The sequence below is a fragment of the Pieris rapae genome, chromosome 12 (assembly GCF_905147795.1).
Source record: "Pieris rapae chromosome 12, ilPieRapa1.1, whole genome shotgun sequence".
NCBI lineage: Eukaryota > Metazoa > Arthropoda > Insecta > Lepidoptera > Pieridae > Pieris > Pieris rapae.
In genome coordinates this window covers 1,749,056-1,771,933 of record NC_059520.1, presented here as the reverse complement: position 1 = coordinate 1,771,933, position 22,878 = coordinate 1,749,056, and the positions used below count along the sequence as shown (strand labels likewise).

Below are 22,878 nucleotides of genomic sequence, written 5' to 3'. Positions count from 1 at the left end.
ATGGGGTGCGGCCAATAAAACAAAATTTTTGGAATTGGAACGGGGACATAGGGCTCTTTTAAAAGTGATGCTGTTCCGGCCATACAGATTCCCATCGGAAGAGCTCTATCATCTTAGCAAATTACTGTCCGTTAGGAAGCTGTTTGTCCTGAATCTAATTTTAAAAACCCACAGAGCGCTCCCGTTTGAGAATAGGCTGGTCTTAAAAAGAAATAGGGATGTTGTAGTCGGTCAGACCGTAAGGACCGACTTCGCTAGACGCAATATGCAAGCAGCCTATTTATATAATAAATTAAATAGGCTGCTTAACATCTACCCTCTCACCGCCTACAACCTAAAAACCCGAATAAAAGACTGGCTTATTATCACGCCTTATGCAGTATTAGAACTGCTTTTGAGACCCATGATTTAAATAGCTACACGTTACTCATTCACTCACCTACTCACTCATTCATTCACTCACCTACTCACTCACTCATTCACTCTCTCACACACTTACTCATGCACACAATCAGGTGTGATGATAACGGTTTAACAAGTAAAAAATAAAAAGGAAATGAACTGAATAAATTATTTTATGTAATTAACTTTGTTATGGAAGAGCTGGGAACCCTAACACAGGTATATTTACTTAAAAGGGTTCCCAAATCTTACACTATGAAAAGAAAAATGTACCAAATTAAATGAATAAAGACTTATTATTATTATTATAGATATACAAATAAATGGAGTGATCATATACTGGTACATGATTATGTATTGGGGCTTTTACCTTAGTAAATTAATTGGTTTAACTATCTCAAATTGCTAATTTAATTATATAGGGGTTATTTGAAATGATAAAACAGTGTCATTGAATTTTTTATTCGATATCGCCGGTACAGTACAGATTAAAATGCAATAAACGTACCTTTCGAACACTATTTGTACACGGGACAACATACATACCTTATTGTACATGCGACAAAACATACAAGTATCAAAAAATCCAATAAATAGGTAAACAGAAATACATGTTTTTCATTTGAAATTTCAAATCGCATACAGATCACATCAAAAATCAAATATCTATGAGATAAGTTCTAGGACTGCATAATGAGCTACTTAGCGCGAGCGAGAACTTTTCTTAAGAATTATGATCCTAAAGCTTAGGGTCACTCGACTCGCACATACCCGAATACACAAAAGCTCAGCTGAAACAGCTTTTAAATCGGCTTCTGTGTGACTTATTATATGAACGTTCTGACACTATAACGATAAATATTTCTTAAATTAACTTACGCTAACTTATCACATACGATCGCTCCATAGCCACAAATACTGCGTTCGCTGAGTACTCAGTGAAATTCATACCTAATAAGTACTGTTAAAATCCTCACATAAAAACTTCAAAAGGCGGTAATCAAAAAATTCCTTTCTCTTGAAGCGTTTTAAGACGGCAACGTCACGATTAAATGCTTTGATTATTAAATTAATCTCAATTAAAAATATCAATCACAAAGGGTCGATAATGATTCCAGCTAAACCAGTGTGCAAATAATGACAATCCTCCAACTCCAATTTAGTTAACCAATCATTTCTAGATTGTTCTTATATGAATTTACTAATAAGAAGTAAGGGAGCGTTCAAGTATGTACATACGTACGTATAAGTACGTAACAAGTTTGGGGGGGTGGATGTCTGTTTGTTGGGGTTGGAAAGGATATGTTGCGGGGCGAGGATTATTTACCTTATTGGCAACTTTTAGATTTAATGAGTCACTGAAACGTTTTACTATTGGATACATAAAAACGTTACGGCGCGTTACATGTGGGGGGGGGGATCGGAATCTCCAAAATATTGCGTGACGTAATACTTGAACGCTTCCTAATCTCCACCGCTCCAATTCCAGATTCATGTACGTCAAAAATTTATTTGCTTGTGATGAGAAATTTAATTCACGAATTCAGTTAAACCGGCTTTTAAATTGCGACTAGATTTTGTTCTGTTAATTTCACATTTTATTTATTTTAATATATATTTACTAAGTCCAGTGTTTCCCGACGTGAGGCCCATGCCCCACAGGGAGTTATTCGAAAATGTACCTATTACATTGTTTTGAATATTTACTAACACTGTTTCGTTAACAATTTCCAAGTTAATCCTTCCTTCAATCTATCCCAATATATCAAGTTTTTTTTAGTAAATAATTCAATTTTTAATTTCAAAAATTATATTATTGGGCAGAATTTAAGAAAGGGACATGGCACAAAATGCTTGTTGTTTTGGAAGTACATTACGAATACTATTTTGTCTCTTTCTCCCAAATTGTGTTTACGCTGTGATAAAAAGAGACGAATGCATCATCAGTAATTTAAAAAATGCAAAGCCTTTATCAATAATTTCGTGATTTACTTATTTAAAAACCGTTCTTCTCTTTTCATCACATCGTAGCAGAGGAGTCATCGTAACAATATTGACTGACATTTTAAGCAGATTTTTTTAAATGTCAATTACAATTTTGCATACTTCAACAACTGTCAAACAAAAACTAATCGAAATCCTAATTAGTTGAGGAGTATAGCTTCTGTAGTTTTAAAATTTAAAAAATATATTTTAAATAGAAACAATTATACTCTGATTTTTAATTCTGTAGAATTCTGACATTTCGTAAGTTTCGTTATTTGAAAAATTCTCCACCAAAAAGAGGCAAATTTGACCTATTTGAGGTCAATAAAATAAAATGCTACGTATTTCTTATGTTTTACCTGTAAAAAGGTGAATATTAATATTTACTAACTCAAATCAATATAAAAATAACAAATATTTCAATATATTGAATTAATTTTAATTAGTTTATTTTATTATTTAGCTGGCATCACTGCCTATTAATTTCAGGTTTAGTAAACCTTTTTAAAAAAATACAATGTTATATTCGCTTGTGAGTACAAGCAAATATAACATGTCAGAAAATGATAGCTGTCAGAATCCTACGGAATTAAAAATCAGAGTATAGTTCTCAATATCTCCGGAAATTGAATACAGAACTTTTATTTGAAGTAAATCTTCAATAGATGGCGCTTGTAACTTCATACGTCAGAGTGACAATTGACATCTGATGACAGTATTAAACTAAGTTATACACTTTATCCGATAAGTATATTATGACATGGTACATAGTGCGCCGAACAAACACAACTGTCTTAAGTATTTTATACCTGAATAATTTTAATATTTCCTATTTAACACTAACACATTGGAAGATTCCTACCACTGTGGGTTTGGGGGCAAATATGGGTCTGTCGTGGTGTTGGGTGGTGGAAATGGCGCTGGTGGGGCATATGGGGGATAATAGCCCCCATAACCCCCGTAGTACGCCGGGTTGGGGTAAGCGCCGTAACCCATGCCGTAACCTGAAACGGAAATGTTTATTTTAATTTCTGAAAAAAAAAGTTATTACTACAAAGTCAATAAAGCGCCGGAGTTCGAACCTACGATCCGAGGTTACAAAACAAAAAATTACTTCGATAATTCCCAGACATCGTGTCTCGTAAATTCGTTAAAAAAATTAAATCGTTAAACACTTTTTCCTAAAAAAGTTGATAATTTCATGGTTCGGTTTAGATTTTAGAAGTATTTGCCAAACTAATTATTCACGGCGTAAATGTTATTGGCGCAATAAGACTTTTCGTAACCATGGCCTTGTATTATTTGAACTAAATATTGCATGAATTACGACTAGTAGTATTAATTTCACACCTTTTAAACATATACCTTCAATTGGACCAATTATTAATATTCATATACGAATAGTAATTTTAGATTTCCTTCATAAATTTTAATGGATTAAGCCCAAACCTTATCAATACCTTTAATAATACCAATACCTTTCTCAATCCAGTTTTGACCATCTGAGATAGGCGTCTTATCCAAATATTGATAAATGTGTACCAATAACCAATCGACGGATCGTAATAGCCAATTGTCGATACAAGCTAACGATGGTAGGTCGGATTGGTGTATGTAGCTAGACCATTGTATGAAAATGACATTTCAACTGTGCCAATATCCTATCTTAAGATAACTAACACGAGTTTTTAAAAATGGTTAGAAAGCTATTTGATATGTTTTAAACATAGACATGTATATTTTAATATTATTTGTACGGTTTTGTTTACTCTATTTATTTTATATTGTTCATCAAATATGAGTGTAAAGAGCGAAGAGATTGCATTCAATCCGTCGCCAAAAATGGATTGTCTTCGTAGGGTTTATTAGGGTTATTGGGATGCACATAAGAGATCGATCGACTGTCATGGTCTGATCTTAGATTGTTTTCAATCTGAGATTTTGCATTATTGGATTCGGGCGTAAATCAACCTATTTACCTGGATATTGTCCAAAACCTTCCTGAGGTCCACTACCACTTGGGTACGGTTCGTTCGGCGACACTGAGTTGGAAGGTTGCAAGTCACTCGATTCATTGCTGGTGGTGGAACCGCCAGTCATCAATCCGCTATGCGTCATATTCAAAGGCATCGATTGGGGTTTGCTGGAGCTATACTCCGGCCTTGGCTTGGAGTTTCCAAGTAAACTGGATACGGAGTGAGACATCGCTTGAGATTCAATTTTCTGCGGTGACTTCTTCTTTCTACCGCTCTTCTCCTCTGGGGAGTAGGATTGGGTGATATCGTCCAAGTTTCTTCTGAAATCTGGGACTCCGTCGCTGTTTAACGCGATAGCCGTTCTCTCTAACCGGCTGAGACTGGATTCAGTTTGCGGTCTGCTAATAGATTTGTGTCTGTAGTTCTTCAGAAGATTGATCTTACTCTCTTTTCTACCCACTAAGTTTATTGGATTGTCTTGTCCGGGCTTTTCTGGTTCGTTTTTGTTCGTTTCCAGAACGTCTTCGGGGGGCAATTGTTCAGTTGTTGTCAATACTATTGGGGTCTTATCTTTATCCTCCTCCGCGACTTCTTGATTTTTAGACTCTTCTTTTTTCTCACTTTTAACATCGTCAGCTTTATCCGATGCGGGACTTGATTCACTTCTGCCTTCATCGTCATCGCTGTCCAAAATCTGAGTCTCCTCTTCAAAGCTTCTCGGTCTTTCGTCAGATTTTTTGGGAATCTTTGTGATGCTGAGGGAGCCAGGTAAGCCGGGCCTTAGCATTCTCATTTGCGGTGTGGGTAATTTTGGCCGTGGGCCATAAGACCGCATTTCTCCCAAACGGTTTCTGATTTCTGCTATTTTTTGTCCTGGCAACAACGATCGAGACATTTTTGGGCTTATCAACGAGGGCCTGGTTTGTAATCTTTGGAAGCGAGGACCGGATTTAGAAGTGATTGTGATAGCGGAATTATTTTTAAGTGATCCTGGAATATTTATAGGTGATGGTCGACTGCTCATAACTGAAAAAGAAAATAATAATAACAGTATCAGTCAATGTGACCTCCACAGCAGATCCCCGCTTTATTGAATGCTCTTGGAGACCCTAAAACTGGTAATTAAATGTTCTAAATGTCGGTAAATTTCTACTTTCAGCTCATAAACATTATGATTGAAACACACCATACATTCTAATTTCATTATAATATATGTATGTCTAAAATTATTGACAAATTCAAAAAGGCAGTAAAGATGCATGTTAGAGTGTTGTCACAGTTGACTAAAATTGAGACGGCTAATGGCGACGTGTATCTCGCTCGTATATATATGTATTAATATTCTCGCGTAAATAGAATATTTATTTTTTGTAATGGGAAATAAAGTTCTTTGAACATTAAAATTATTCGTTACCATAGGCTCAAATTTAGATATGAATAAGTATTATTGATCCTAAGTTAGTTTTTTGATGTTTTCGGTTGTAACAGGTTGGTAGAAACAGAGATTCGTGGATAAAAAATCTAGGTATCCAAAAGCAATAAAAGAATGCAACCAGCTTGGTAACTCTGTAAAACTGATGCCAATTAATTAACTTGGAGACTATTCTCGCAGCGCCATAGCACTAATAAATCTTTGTAAGTAGTACGAAAATTCAACAACAGAAAAGAAATCAGAATTGCTAAATAATACAGAGTAGGCCTGCAATTACTATACATATAATGGGTATTTGGGCGCTATTTTCAAAATTAATTAGAATACACGTCTACGTATACGTAACATACAACGTATAAAACTCACTTTTCTTCCCAAGCGGAGTTTCCTTAGTTTCACCCTTTGGCCCCAGTCCTTTAAGCGCTGTCTTGATCGCAATAATCTTTCCAGACTCGAGCTGCATATAAATCCCTTTTGGCGATTTCAAAACCATCACCCGCTGACCAGCCTTTAAAACAATGTTGGTCTTTTCGGATGAGTTCGTTGGGATAACCACGTCTGAAATAGATTTAGGAAATAATTATACATAAAAGTATACCCAAATCAAATTTAATTAAAAATACAGTCAGTCAAGACTTCCAGCTCTTCCATAATGGAGTTAATTTTTGAAGTTATAATACTTTTGGAAAAATGATGAGAGTACATTTTTACAATGTGCGCGCACACTGTCGAAAATAGTGTACTCCTACCTAACGGCAATGTCATCTCTTGCGCAGTCATGCCCTGTCTTCGCCAAACATCTGCTGGGATCCATCTTGCTCCATGTTGCATCGGACGTACGGACGCGACAGGTCGCTGGACCAAACTACCATCCGCCGTACGCACTGTGCGGTAGGATGTTGTTGGTTTTGGGGCTAGGGCCGCTTTCTTTTCTAACTCGTACCTAGAAAATTAGTCATTTTTTTAATGTTTCAAATCAAATCAAAATATCTTTATCCATTTAGGTAAACATGTATACTTATGACCGTCAAGAAAAACTAATTAAATTAATCGTAAATTTACATTTACCAACAGTTCGCAAGTCAAGGGCGTAGAGCGGGTAAGAAGAACTGGCAAGAAACTTTCCGCCACTCTTTTCAATCGCCAAGTTTTTAATACAAATTGTTTGTTTGAACTGGAGCAAATCAATCCCAAGGATTAGGATCATTTAAGTATTCGTCACATTTATAAAAGGCTTTATTAATTAATTTACTTTTAACAAGGGCTTTGAATTTATTTAGTGACAGTTCTCTAATTTCGCTTGGGAGTTTGTAGTAAAAACGAATACAGTTTCCATATAAGGAGTGGTTTATCTTCTGGAGCCTGGTTGGTCGCACTCTCAAATTAGTTCTATCGCGCGTATTATACTGTGTTTCGTATGTATACCTATACTTACTAACCACTAACTATCCTAACCTAACTAAAAAAGGCTAACCACCTACAGTAACAGTAGAAAGGCAAAGAAAATCTTTTTGTTTAATTCGTAAGCCTGTTACGCAAAGCGACCTCGCCTAAACTGCAGCGTTGCAGAGATCCAGTAACATTGCACTAGGGACCCGTGGAGGCACGAGGCGCATGGTCAGCACAACGTTATCGTCAATCGCCCTGCCAGAAGATCTGATTCCATTTTCAGAACATTATTATTAGATCTGACATCGATCATTTAGCACTTAATTTTAATTAATTGTAATTTCTTTTTAAATATAGTTTTAAAACAATTTGCATTTTTTTGCATCCTTTGGCTGCACCCACCGTAATTAGCCTTTTCATTTTTAAATTGTAATTATTTTTTCTATGCTATACAATAAATATAACTGGGATGTCACGGGATCCTGAAATACAGTTTTTACTACATCTGAGACACTTTCCATTCAAGCAGAATATGAAAAAAAATATATTGTTTATCGTCAAAAGTGCTCCCCATATTTAAACAATTACAGAAATATGTGGACGTAATAAATATAAATGTACAATATATATATATAGAAAGGTGTTTTGAGAATTTAAAGTAAAACTCCTTCACCCATTTTCTGGATTTTTTTATTTCAAATATACAATATTTGATAACTTACCCTCTTTGCGCCAATCTCTTCTCGGCACTGGACAGCTTCTTCTCTTTCCTATCGACGAGTAGAGATTCATGTTGGAAGGGTTCCTTCGTCAGCAGTTTGCTGTGAAGCGTCAGGATGCCTTGCATCAACACGTCTAGATATTTGTCCTTGAACTCTTGGAGATCCTTTGGTTCCGTTTCCTGAAACATAACATTATATTTCTAATTGCATTTTATTTTATTTTTCATTGAACGTCATGGGTATTGAGGTCGCTGCAGAGTAAACACTGCCTTTTGTTACATTCTCTTCTCCCTTCTGTCAGCTCTGAAATTACCCCTTAATTTTTTTCATATCGACCTTTTGTGTGGATTGTCTGTTGCCTTTGACATCAAATGTCAAGTATCTTAAATAATCTACAACCTCTTTAGGTCTTGGCCTCAGATTTCTGAATCTATTTCAGGATCATTTTTAAATCAAATAAGCAAGTAGGTGATCAGCCTTCAGTGCCTGACACACGTCGTCGACTTTTTGGGTCTAAGACATGTCGATTTCCTGACGATGTTTTCCTTCACCGTTAGAGCAAATGTTAAATGCACACATAGAGAGTCCATTGGTGCACAGCAGGGGATCGAACCTACGACCTCAGGTATGAGAGTCGCACGCTGAAGCCACTAGGCCAACACTGCTCGACTAACAGTGCACATTACGAGTACATACCTTTTCATCATTATCGAAACAGAGGTTAGTAATCTCTTTCATAGAGAGTACAGCATCCGGATTACATTCGTCAACCACTCTATCCGCCATCCCTTGCTTGTTGATTTGACGGTCGTAAATTTTCTTCTCGAGACAACAGTCCATCACGAAACGGTAAACAAAACACGGCTTCTTTTGACCGTATCTATAAAAGAAGATTTTGGATAAGAAATTCTTCTACATCTTCTTAACCTGTTCCATCTTTTTGTAATTCATGTATTATCTTTTCTTTCGAATTGGGATTCATGAACAGTTAGTTTCGCTTTTAGTTTTAGTTATATTGCCAATTGTTTTTTTTTTTATTAATTTTGTTACGCACTTCTTGTACTTTACCCTTGGTATTTCTTTTTTAGCTTTTCCTTACCAGGGTTGCCAGGAAGAGATCGGTTGTTAGCGATAATGCATCATAGCATCCCTAATAATTTCTGTTACTTGTTTTTATTTATAATGTAAAGAAGTTATATTTGAATAATAATTTAATGAGTGTATTAAGCTTGGCCTTAGCCAAGACTCAATAGGGGCGTACAAAGGAACGCGGAGTCGTTAATATAAATTACATTGAGATATATAGCTTGTATATATCTATACTAATATTATAAAGAGGAAAGGTTTGATTTTTTGTTTGTTTGTTTGTTTGTATGAATTGAATAGGCTCCGAAACTACTTGGCAGATTTGAAAAATTCTTTCACTGTTGGAAAGCTACATCATTCCTGAGTGACATAGGCTATATTTCATTTAAAAAAAAAATAGGCATCCTTACTAAAATTACGATAACATTAACATTTGTTTATTATTTGATACAATTCTAACAGATGGCGCTGAGTTAAAGGTAGTTTAGTTTAGGTCCGTGTCGTGGTACCAACGTTTCACATAAGTTCTCCTACGGTTTCCCTTGATTAATTTACTACTATGTAATATAACAAAAACCTTAGCCACAGCAACGCTTGGCCGAGTCTGCTAGTAGCTTGTAAAACGATTCAATTTTAGTATAGGTTAAAATTCATTTTAAAACTAAACAATTTACATTTTTAAAATAAATCACAGGCATAAACCTCTTTCGTTCTGGGCCTCTGGGCTGATTTGTGTATCTATTTCATTTGTCAATCAAGGCCGTTGAGATTTTGTGTCTCAGGCGTTCCCCAGCTTCGATGATCGGGGATCGAATGTTCGATCTCATGATACGTCATACGCTGACTTCACTAGACCAACATCATCATTTATATATAGGATTTTGAAAGTATATTTAATGATTACCTGTAAACCCGACAAACGGCCTGAGTATCATGACAAGGGTTCCAACTGGCGTCGAATACGATGACTCTGTTTGCTCCCACCAGGTTGATACCAAGTGACCCTGCCCTTGTTGACACCAGGAAGAGATAAACGTGAGGATTCGCGTTGAATTCATTTATGAGTTTCTCTCTTTCTAAAGCGTGGGTCGATCCATCCAAACCTTGTAAAATTTATCAGAAGTTGAAAAGGCCGATAATTTATTGCAACGATCTCCAACTAGTACAAGTTAGTTGAATTTTCAAGAGTAGTCTTAACCTAGTAATTATTTTCTTATTAAATATTTCTACTGATTTTACACTAGTAATGTTAAATCTCTTGATAATTTGAATGTTACTTCCGGTCACTTGAACAATTTTTTAATTTATAAATTTATTTTGTAAGCAAAATATAAAAAAACGTAGCATTTCATTTCCCTCAAATGGGTCAAATTTATTGTATTAAAAAATGATATTTAATTTAGCTTTTGTTACGTTAAATAATATTAATAAAATTACTTACGGAAATAGGATGTATTCCTTTCCCAAACACGATTAGTTCCAGGAATGTAATTTCTCTCAAGAAAATCTTCGATTAAATTCAGTGTAAACAAACTTTGACTAAAGAGTAGAAGTCGATCTCCCATTTTAATACTTTCGTTCAGAATGTAGAAAAACAACTCCATTTTCGAAGAGTTTTCAATTATGCCAGCCGCGTAATCCTTTAATAAATCTGTTGCCCAGTCGTATGTCATTTCTTCTGCTTTCTTTACAAGAGCCATCTCTTCTTCTTTGTTCAACTTTTCTTCTTTCTCACTCTGCTCCGATTCTGAGTCGTCATTCTTCTCTTTCGATGTCTTCCTATCCTTTCTGCCTTTAGGTTTCGCTTTAGCTTTAGATTGACGTGGAGATTTTTCTTTCTTTTCTTTACCTTTTCCTCTCCCCCTGCCTTTCTTTGGCGTTTCCGATTCTGAATCAGATGCGTTTTTCGTATCTGGTTTATTCATATCGACTTTAGGCGGTTCGGTCATCGCCGGCTTCTCTTTCTTTTCATCTTTAACAATTGTTTTTGTATCTAAATCTTCAATTTTCACCTCCCCATCGGATTCAGATTTCATTTCTATTTTATCTTCATTCTTTATTCTATCCAATTCAGATTTCATAGTTTCTGGAATCGGCCATGACGTCACAGGACTGCTCGAGCTGGCACTACATAGAGGCGGCTTTGTTTCCAATGGCTGAGAATAGTTCGGAAATTGATTATAATCTCCTTGGGATTCATATGAGTTCGATTGGTTGTAATTATAAGGTCCAAATGCCGGTGTACTTTGGGGTGCATTATTGGGCTCAGTTTTCACGTTCGCCGGAAACGTTGGATCTCCATTATTTTCAACTTTAATCGCCGGTTGGTTCTCCGGACGTGGCGGATAATTTTGGGGATAGTTAGTTTGATTGTCGTATTGGTACGGCGCAGGTGGGTTTGCGGGATATGAATTGCCTGGGTACTGTTGGGGTGGGTAATTGTAGTTTTGTGGGCCTTGACTGTTTGGGTACGGTGGCTGACCACTGTTTGACTCGTATTGGCCGTAAGGTGGATTTGGAAATTGACCTTGATATGGCAGAGGTCGGGGCGTATTTGGATAATTCTCCTGATTATTTGGTGGATATGGAGGATTAGTTGGAGGATAAGTATTATTAGCCGGAGCGGGATTATGAGCGCTATTTGTAGGATAAGAGGAATTGGGGGTTGGATTAGGGTATGCTGGATTGTTCGGTACATTACTCGGTACAGGTGGAAAGGGAACGTTATTTGGAGGATTACTTGGTGGGTATGAATTACCCGGTGGGTTACCAGTGTAAGGGGTGTTATTAGGACCATTTGGATATTGATTATTAGGTGCACCCGGATACATTGTATTATTGGCTGGATTATAATTAGCTTGATACTGTTGAGAATTTTCAAAGCCCGGTTGGCTTGCATTGAAATTGGGCGGGGCTTGGCCTTCTGGGTACTGGGCGTTATTGTAGTACCCTGAATTTCCATAGTAATTGTTCCCCCAGTAATTTTGGTTGTATCCTTGTTCTTGATTCGGTGGGAATTGGTTTGAATAGTTATTATCATACGGTTGTTGGGGATAGTAATTATTCCCATATTCTTGGTTGTTGTAACCTTGGCCGGGTGGGTAATAGCCCGGAGTCGAGTTTTGATATGGATATGGGTAGTTTCCGGGTCTGTCGTTTCTATACCCAGGCCCGTATGGGGCGTTTGGGTACTGCGTGTTATTGACCGCTTCTTGTTTAGGCGGAACTGGCGCTGTTGTGTTTGGGGGGATTGTCGCTGCAGGTTTTTTCGATGAACCCTGCAAGAACTTTATTAGCTTAGATACACATTACCCTTTCTTGCGAATGTTTTTTTACTAGACCTGCTGCATCTCATATGGACCGTTCAAGTATTACGTAAGCACTATAAGGGAAGGGGGAGGGGTTTTTTTATTATAGTTATTTATAATATTATTTATATTATAGTTTTATATAATAGTTGTTACTATTATTTTTTAAAAGCTTCGCTGACTTTTGTTGATAGCAGGGCACTAAATCTGCTTACGTAAGACTTGATCGGCCCCATAGACTACACGTAAATTAATGGGAGTTTTAATACATTAATTCTAAAGATCCGAGGTTCGATTTTTAACGTAAATCAAACGAAAAATAGATGATTAATTATATGACCGATAGGTTTTAAGGGCCGGCAATTGCGACCTCTCTTCTCTATCCATACGCGGCTTTATCACTTTAAATCTGGTGAAGTATTTGCCCGTTTTCCCCTAAAAAAAATCCCAAGTCGAGGTTCTAGTCTCGCAGGAGACACCTATGTGGTACTCGTGGTAAAGAGCCATGCCAACAGCGAGATGACATAAAAAAACTTGTATAGATATTTCATTATTTTCCCATTTTCCCCAAATGATAACTAAGCCTGTTTCGAAGTATTAATACGAAATAATTACCCGAGGTTTTCCCGGTCGCTTCGGCTGAGCTTTACTGTTCTTGGCTTTCCCAGACTTCGTAACTCCCCCGATCTCTTCCAAGTCCAAATCCTCCTCAATTGCCGCACTGACCTCGCTGCGTTTCTTCAGAAAGTTGTACAACACGTCCGGATGATTCCATATCTGGAATATTGATTTAAAGTTAAGTTGGGCAGAGCACAAAAATTACAAAATGATTTTTTTGGAAAGTGGAGTATACCGTTAAACTGGATAATTAAATTATTTCGTAACATTTAAAAAGCCAATCGGTGAATATCTAAGGATATTTTTTCAGCTTATTCAATGATATTCTAAATTTATTTTAGTTTTCACTGTGATATGTACGTTCGTGATAATATCTGGATTAAGCTTTCAAACGTGTGGGCGTATAATATTTGTCGATATGATTTTATTTGAACTTAGGGTAATTCAGAAAAACGGTTCAACTATTGTGATATATTTACTGTAATACTGTTAGTCTTTATGGAGAAAGCCAATCAATATCGATCGTTTATAAGGTATAAGGCGGCCCGTTGCATCCCTTGAAATTTTTATGTACAATATGTACTTCTGAATGTATTTTTTTTATTGCATCGAAGTGTGAATAAATAAATAAATTCAGCAAATAATTGTAAATATCTTACCTTACAACAAATAGCGAACGCTTTCAACGGATTAGGTACAGAAGCCGAGCGAACGACTTCATTCATGAAGCGATCGTACAATTTCCTTTGCAGTGGGGTCAAACGTACTAAAAGCACGTACTCCTCCTTTTGAGGAAGAGTCGACTGGAGAACCGCGTGGGATCGTCTGAAAACGATTAGGTTTTTTAATACTGTCTCTTCTCTGAGACATCATGGTTTACCATCTAGCATATAGGCAGCGGCACGTAAGTCTAGCGCTGGCCGATACGTGGGGATTGCTGCGCATGTGTACTGTGGTGCTGACGGAATGCGACTGGAGAGCCAATCGACGCTCTTCATTCCGCTACTCCCCCCCCCCCCTTATTTTTTACTTCTGCGCAATAACGGTCAGCGCTAGAGTTTCGTGCCGCTACTTGTAACTTAAACTAATAGTATGTTTGTCTCCTGATTTATAAATGTGCTGTCATGTTTTGTTTTGCTTTGTATCTAATTTTATCAGTGAAACTTTTTGTGGATATCTCCAATGGATTTTAATCTCTATTATTTTTATTTTTTATAGAGGTGTATTTGTTTCCTAATTCAATGAATAAACCCTCAATTCTTGTGTTATATAATATGCGCACACACAAAAAACCGACTCTGTGAAGTTAGCTATACAACATTTTATATATTTTATCACTAGTTTGACTCGAAATCCGTTAGCAATTTAAATACATAAAATCCATACAAGTACATACCTCTGTACGAACCCGACCAACAAAGAATGCAGTACGTGTGCCCTATATCTCATTAGGCGAATGTCCTGCGGCGTTGAATCTATACACTGTCCGTTTTGTATGGGCCGCTCGAACATATTACAGAACTCCGTTTTGCTACCCAAATAGTTGGGACGCACGAAATCCACCATACACCAGTACTCTAGGAGGTTGTTCTGGAGTGGATAGCCTGTAAAAATAATGTATATGAATTTTTTGAAGTTATACTTCTTTTGGCGCGATGGAAAAAATGATGAGAGTGAATTTTTACGATGCGCACACCGACACCTGAATTCTACATCGTAAAGTTAGGAGGTGGCATGGAAATCGATAACTATGTTCAAGTTGTATATTCTAGTATTTATTTATATTTTTACTCGTGTTTCATAACAGTACAATTAAACAGTGTGAATAAATAAATATTATTTTGGTGTTTTGAAATCAATTTCATGTACGACGTTGGATAGTATTTACTAATAATGTATTTATTTATTTTATTTCATATTTATCGTTAATTAATCACAACTGCATTTTAGTTACTTTTTTCCATACGCCAAATCTTCACTTAACTCAATATGTTATAACGTCATCAGAGGCACTCCTATGTGGTCGTAAAAACGGATAGTCGCAACAGTGGACGTTGTTATTAAGAACCCAAATAAAATATAATTCTGCCGGGACCTTTGATTTTGTTCAATATAACCGTAAATGTTGTTATAAACGAAGTACGTAATTATTATTTTTTATTAATGAATTATTAAGGATTTAACTGTAGTTTGAAAAAACTGAAACTTCTGCCACAAATAAAAATATTTTTTTTTAGTAATTCGTAATAAAAAAAATAATCGTAAGTAATCCATACGTACCAGTTAGTACGATACGCCGCTTCGTCCTCATTTGCTTGAGAGCATACGAAATGTTCGAGTGAGAGTTTTTTATTCGATGTCCTTCGTCACAAATAACCAGGTCCGGACCAGGCTTCACCAACGCTTCGTACATTTCTGTAAAAACATGATTAAAATTGAAAAAAGATAGTTAAGATAATAGATTAAAAGAAAATACTTATGACAGAAGTGAGACTTCTTTGTAAATTAATTATTACTAAGGTAAAAGCCCCTAAGGTAGATGATCATGTCAGAACACAATGTTTGTATGTCTAAATAAATATTTTTTTTTATTTATACAGTGTTTTTTAATATATAAAAAACTAAATATATTAAAAAAACTGTATAAATAAAAATATATATTTATTTATACAGTTTTTTATATATAAAAAATAAAAAAAATAAACGTGTGGCACTCAGGGACTGCCGCGATAAAGCTATTGCATAGCATTTTTTATCAACCTATTATAATTGTTTATTTATTTTTTATTTATGCAGTATTTTTTTATCTTTGACATTAATTCAATCTACCAGACTCAGACTAACAACACGCAGTATGCGTTCTGTCCTGCTCTAATTCATATTGGGCGCACCTTTATTACGTCATAGTGTGTTAGGTTATTTTCGTTACGGAATTTTTTGATTCGCTTGCCGCGCTAAATGCCTGCGATAAAATCTATGGAATAGCTTAATAAATAAAAAATAATATTCTATAAAACTTTCAAGGACACAATAAAAACTGTATGCAGGAGGCAGTTGGAAATAGGGACATAGCTTTAGTACAGCAATTGTGGGACACAAATTCTATACAATCAAGAGCATATCCATAAAACCGAAATCATTCTTACCATCTAGAAGCTTCTTATCCTCATCAGTGGACGTGTCTTCCTTCTTATCTTCTCTATCAAGTTCTAGTTTTATTTCCGCTCCATCTTCCGTACGATCGTCTGATGTTTTAGTCATTGTCGTACCATCGGAGCCCTGTTAATAATAATCATCATCAAATGTAGAAGTTAGAAGTAGTCATAGGAAGAAATTGGTTGTGCCTAAAGTTAATCTGGAACTGTTTAGGAATAACACCTTCTATATGGCTTAAAATAATTTACCAGAAGAATTAAAAGATCTTCCGACTAGACTTAAAAAAAGTAATTCAATAAATGATTATTTGAGACAATGTAGTTGATATAAATTTAATAACGTATGCTTATGTACGATACAAATAATATAAGAATTGACCAATTCATATAACTAATAATGTAAAATTCCTTTAGGAACAAATTTGCGCGCCATTTTGTGGCAGAATGAGAACCAACGATTGTACCAAATATCAAAATGTACGTTACGTTTAATGTAATAAAACGAAATTTATCGTTGGTTCTCATATTTGTACCATATTCTTGCAATCAATTATTAATGTTATAGTTTTAAAGTATAGAATTTCTTCGGCGCGTTAAACTATTCCGAAAACTCAATTTTGCCATTAAAAAGAAGATAAGTTACTTGGGACATGTAATTCCACATGAACGGTACCGACTTCTTCAAGTCATCATGATGGGCAAGGTCAAGAGGAGAAGACGCGCTGGCAGAAGGAAGTCGTGGCTCCGCAATATAGAACTAGACTATAAGACTAAGAACAGCTATAATGAGATCCCAACCTTCAGTAGTGGAGAGGCACTACAAGAAGTTTTAAACTAAAGACCGGAAACGCACTCGCGAACCTTCTGGCAATGAGTCTCCTGCCCGTTTCCTATTAAATAAAAAAAATTAGTGGAATACCTGAGTGGTATCATCATTCCCGATATCATTCTTCTTATCTTCCTTCTCTTTCTCCGCCTCCAACTTTGCATCCGCTTTCTTTTTCTTACGAGGTTTTTTATCTTTTTTCATACTTAACAATCTATAGAGTTCATATCCTATCATGAGGACACCACCTGATGTTGTCCAATCCTGAAAACATTTTAATGTATTTATTAGTGATATATTATAAAAAAAACAGTGGGACTTAAATCATTTTTAGGTCTGGATCTCAAATTCTGTATGATTTGTCAATCGATGATCAGTCATCTGTGCCTGACACCCCGCCGACATTTTCGGACTAAGGCAAGCCGGTTACCTCACGATGTTTTCGGATTCCTCTTAATAAAAGATACGTTTTTTTCTTCTTTCAAGGTTACAAGGATCATGTCATGTGACATGACATTATTGAAGTGAAACTTCTTTAGGCGCATGATGATTTTTACGGATTAAACATCACGAAGATGTGCAGAGTTTTTGTCGAAGAAAAGGGAGAGACAGATTGAGAGAGAGAGTGAGAACGGGCGAAGGCAGCATGAAGCAAATAGCCATGGAGAGAAAGTAGGGAGCAAGCAACTGAGAGAGATCGTGAAAGAGTGACATAGAGTGAAGTCGCATCAGGCACAATGCCATGGAGCGAGAGGTAAAGAGAGCTATAGTGTAAAAGATTGAGAGAGAGAGAGAGAAAAGAACATCGTGAAAAAATACTCGCTATTCATTGAAGGATATTCATTTAGTAGTTACATATTACATACTTTAGATGGAAATTCTGTTGCATACATTTTTATTTCTTTATATTATCAGTGTGTAAACAGTGTGAATATAGATAATATACAAATATATGGAGAGATCATATACTGGTACATGATCATCTATTGGGGCTTTTACCTTAGTAATAATTAATTTACATAGAGGTTTCACTTTTGACATATGAACTTTGTGTCGCATATGACATATGAACATACGCACATTTCTATTATTAAACTTATATTTATTAAATTACCTTAACTACTTTGGCACGCATTTGCAGAGTTTTGTGACTATCATTTAATACATATATCGGGAAGTTCCTTGGCCTGACTTCGCCGTGGGCCGCTAAGGGGCTGGTGGCTGCATCCACGGGAAGCCACATGTTAAATTCTGCAACCTGCAATTACAAAACAATTCATAAATTGATAAAGCATTATTTATTAACCCACTGAAGTATTTCGAACCATTAGACCCTTTAAGAGCGAATGAATTATTAAAAGGCCAGCAACACATTCGCGAGCCCTCTGACAGTAACTGTCCCTGGTGTCCAAACAAGCAGATGAGCCTCCTGCTTGTTTGGCCCCTGTTCTTTACCAAAAACCGGAGATTTACTGCAATTTATCCCCCCCTTCCTCTTGTCAGCAAAAGTAAATAAATCTTTCAAAAATATTGTTACATAAACATATTTTTGTAGGATTGCATTTCATTTTCAAGTATGTATAGACAATGTGTGGGTAATATGTGTAAAAAAGTATAATACATTGTATTACATCGCTATTAGCTATTCTTGAATCCTTAAGATTAGCTTTTTAGTTTTAGTTAGTTATTAATATTGTTTTCGTTTTATTTTCTCTAGATTAAGGTTCTATAGATTAATATAAATATATTTTTCTATATAACATTCCGGTTATGCAATTCTTCCACTCATCATTTTTATTTATTGTTTTCTTACTAGTGTTGCCTGAAAGAGATCGCTCGTTAGCAATAAGTCCGCCCATTGCATCCCTCGTAATTTTTATGTATTGTGTTATTTGTGTTTCTTTGCAATAAAGTGTGTATAAATAAATATTTAAAACTATGAAAAAACTCACCCAATTCTGCAGAGTATTTATAGGCATAATACACAACACAGTTTTTGAACTAGTATGTCTCAAGAATATATCACAAAAGCAAACAATTTGTAAGGTCTTTCCGAGTCCCATTGAATGTGCCAAAATACATCCAAATCCAGTTGAATTGGAAAACCGCTCTGTTGACTCAATTATGTTATCAAAGAGAAATCGAACACCTCCTATCTGAAATATATATAAAAATAGATTTAAATAATGTCCTATTGAGGAATACAAATACATAATATTATTAAGTTTCACAATTTTTTTTTTTTAATTTTAATAACCTCTCTAATAAAAATGCAATAATATATGTGAAAATATTATAAAACATATAATAATCAACATTATTTATCGACATAATGGGTTACTCATGGGCATACAATTGCTTATAAGAACAATTTATTTTGCAGCCACAAAACAAAACTATGTCAAATGTTGTGGTTATGAAAGTTCTAATACACTGAAGTTCTACAAAAAAATCTCTTCTCTAATATTATAAAAGAAAATTCATTTTGAATTTTTGTTTTTATTTTCAACAATTTATAATAAGCAACCAATAAATTCCTTAACTGATTTCACTTTATTAAAATATCTATACATATATATATATATATATATATATTTTTTTTTATTGATAAAGTTTGCCAACACACTGATACCTTGGTAAAAACAAACACAAATTATAATTTTTGAAAATAAAGTAATTTTTAAATGTGACAAGCACTTAGAGGCAAACATGACATTCATTTAGAGCACATACAAATATCAATCAAAACAATTAATAACAAAACAAACATTACAATTCTTAAATATATTATTATCTATACATATATTATAAATACATATATTAATAGACTTTCGACTATCTCGAGATTGGTACAAGTGTGAAACTGTAGGGACATTGCTAGTAATTAAATAAAATTAATACCTGATGCGGTTTAATGATCCTCGCAATTTGTGGAGCTAAAAAGATATCTTCCTCATTTTCTGGATGTCCTATATTTATTTGTACCCTTCCTTGTTCATCCGGCATATTGTATGCATCATTTACATGAAGCCCTGAAAATATTATAATCATCAAATTTATATTCTATCAATTTTTTTAAGTACGAGAAATAGTTAAGCAACAAAGTGTGTCATATTGAATTTCTACCTGAATTACCAGGGTCCTCTTCAGCTTCAGGGCTAGGTGGAACCTCTGAATCCGACAGCATTATACAATCATCGGAATCTGATGATGAGGATGAAGACTCCTCACCGGTGCTACTATCAACTATTTCCACAACCTAAAAGTAGTCATTAATCATAGAATTATATAATTTTTAATTATGACTTCTGAAGACACAAAAACTTTAATATAAAAAATTGAGTTGATGGTAATAAGATTTAAAAAAATGTAACATATTACCCAATTTAGATTTTATTATCGGTGAATTTAAATGTATTACTGATTTTAATCTCTTAATCAATATAAAGAATGTATTTATGGCTTATAAATAACAACAGACACAGAACAACAAAACAACAATACAACAGAAAAGAGAAATCTCCTTCCTTCTAGGAATTCTCTTCTACTCAATTTTTTTACCTCCTTTTTCTCTCCCTTTTGCTCCAATTTTAACTTCTGAGCCAAAGCTGAGGCGGATGTAGTAGGTTTAGGTACTTTCGTCACTTCCAACTGGCCCTGCTTAGTGGTTGTCTTTTTAACTATTTCCCCAGAAGGTAATTTCACTAATACTGTATTTGGTAAACTAAAACAAAGGTAAGAGTTGAAATTTAACTGTTCTAAACTATTAATAGTAAAAAATTAAGCATCTTTAAACATTAAAGAATAAAAAGCAATAGTTAAAACACCATACTACAATAATACAGATTACAACAATTTTTTTAAATTTTTTGTGATTAATATGTATATGAAAACTTAAAAGCATACTTAAGTTTTTGTGCAGCTCCTTTCTTTAGTAACGATGATCCTTGTAAAAGCGATATGGTTTTTTGATGAATTTTATTTTGTCTATTTATAGCTATTTGTCTTTGTACCTGAAAAGTAAAACCAATTCATGAAGTTAAATTCATTTTGATAGTAACTACTATCTATACCTGGTGTATAGTATTTGCTAGTATAGCATTAGGACACAATATAGATTTTTGTATCTCTTTAAATTGTAAGACAAGTAGTATTAGCCTTCTTTGCTTTGTGCTATATGTACATTGATGTTTCCTATAGGATAACCACTTTGAGATAGCCTCTAAAATCAATTTAAAGTTATGGGACATTGGAATGGCTAAGAACACCATATAACTAGCTGAGTTTGGAAAATAATCTTTGCTCTGGCATTTGTTTAGTTGAAGCATGTTATATAGCATACAGCTTTCCTCAAGGAATTGACTATCCAACAGAACTATTAGTTTTTAAGATAATTCATTTTATATTTAGAAAACTAACTTTTCATATTTATTATATTAGTGGACATTATTATACACATAAAATGATTGTAAGGTACAGGTTTACCTCTCTTATGATTCTCTGTTGCTCCTGAACTCTGGCTAAACGCTCAGACTCCTGCCTTTGAGCTGTCAATGTTGATGCATCTAAATTCTTTTCATCCATAACTTCCCTAATATTGCGGCGAACATTCAATGCACTTGAATTTAGCTTTTTCTGTGGGAATATTTAAAACAGTATTATTAATTTAATGTAAGTATTAATAATTTCAATATCAATTACTGAATTTAAATACAATTCAGAATGAAATACTATACCTCGTCTTCATCTTCAGCTTTATTACTATCATCTTCATCCTCTGTTTTATTTACTGGTTTTACACTTATTTCTCCCATGTCTTTTAACTTTTCTGTTATATCAAAATTCTGGCTACTACTACTATCTTCTTTAATATCCAAGCACTCTTCAGAAGACTTTTCTGGACACAAGTCGCTTTCTTCAACTTCAGTTATTTCAACATTTTTTGACAAATCTAACCCACTTTCATCAATAATATCACTAATAGAAAGGGTTTTAGGTTCTAACTGCTGTTCCGATGATGGAGGTTCCAAGGCCACAGAATTTTTTGAATCTGCTTCCTTTATCTTAGCCTCGACAAAGTCACCAGTCTCAGGATCAATATAACTCTCATTTTCTTCATTTAACTCTTTCACTGCACTAGGATCTACAGTAAATTCTTCTTCTGATAAACCGTCACTATCAGTATTGTTTTCCTCACTAGAAAAATCACTAAATTCTAATAAATCATCACCACCTAAACTTCGTATTTTTATACCAGTGTCTTTTTTAAGTTTTTTAGTAAAGTCGTGAAAATTTCGTACAGCTTCTATTTTTCTCTTCTGGCTCATGCGTCTCGGTTTTGCTGCCGGCCGCCGACGAGGGTTCATAGCGGCAGCTTGCGCAAAATGAGCGCGTTGTATTCTAGCGATTGTTTCATCTTCGTCCTCACTATCCATCATATCCTCCTCAGACATACTGTCTTCTTCCCGATTGCTTGTGTTTCCTAATATCGACATTTTTCCATGAGTGTTATTTCATTGTAAACAAATCATTCTGATGCTTGTCTTTTTAGTATCCTCTCTTAGATGAATTGTGTGACATTAAAGTATGTTAATACTTTATAAACACTGAGTGGTCACCAATATGAATGTATTATTTTCTCTTCAAAAACATCCACTTCTCATACATAAAAATCAGAGGATCATTCTTTGTACACTTTTGGCGAGATGAGATGTTAAAGGTTTGAATAGGAAATTAATGTATTCATCAAACCCAATCCATTGTATTTTTTATAAATTGTCACTGATTAAGAAAAGTTTGTAGTAATATCACATTTAACTTTAATTTATATTATTATAAACTACTGCAATTAAAATTTCGGAAGCCATTACTTCCGCAATAAATAGCATTTGCCTAAGTATACTATTATTACCTACAAAATTATTGTGTATTCGATGAGCGTGTTTACAAAAATTGCTCAATTTTCATCTTGGTAATCT

At 34.8% G+C, this 22,878-nt stretch overlaps 1 protein-coding gene across 1 annotated transcript; it reads right to left on the bottom strand.

Annotated features, from left to right (window-relative positions):
• Window positions 1–848: 848 nt before the first annotated feature.
• Window positions 849–22,834, bottom strand: LOC111000938 (helicase ARIP4). The gene is made up of 22 exons (XM_022270548.2): window positions 21,637–22,834; window positions 21,386–21,535; window positions 20,807–20,913; window positions 20,462–20,624; window positions 20,027–20,159; window positions 19,802–19,932; window positions 18,853–19,056; window positions 18,015–18,158; window positions 16,994–17,164; window positions 16,066–16,198; window positions 15,200–15,334; window positions 14,316–14,523; window positions 13,579–13,744; window positions 12,917–13,078; window positions 10,435–12,271; window positions 9,898–10,096; window positions 8,604–8,787; window positions 7,908–8,086; window positions 6,546–6,739; window positions 6,163–6,354; window positions 4,368–5,390; window positions 849–3,392 (listed from the first exon to the last, which is right to left on the bottom strand). The coding sequence occupies exons 1-22, from the start codon at window positions 22,393–22,395 to the stop codon at window positions 3,247–3,249; spliced, it is 6,720 nt and encodes a 2,239-aa protein (XP_022126240.2). The 5' UTR covers window positions 22,396–22,834; the 3' UTR covers window positions 849–3,246.
• Window positions 22,835–22,878: the final 44 nt, after the last annotated feature.

What these genes read in the sequence shown, in the direction of transcription:
- LOC111000938 (XM_022270548.2), bottom strand. Translation starts at nt 22,395, where the DNA reads ATGTCGATATTAGGAAACACAAGCAATCGGGAAGAAGACAGTATGTCT. An exon ending in AAGCTGAAGATGAAGACGAG is followed by an intron (nt 21,536 to 21,636) that starts GTATAGTATTTC and finishes ATATTCCCACAG; the next exon opens with AAAAAGCTAAATTCAAGTGC. An exon ending in AGCGACCGGGAAAACCTCGG is followed by an intron (nt 12,272 to 12,916) that starts GTAATTATTTCG and finishes AAGTTCTTGCAG; the next exon opens with GGTTCATCGAAAAAACCTGC.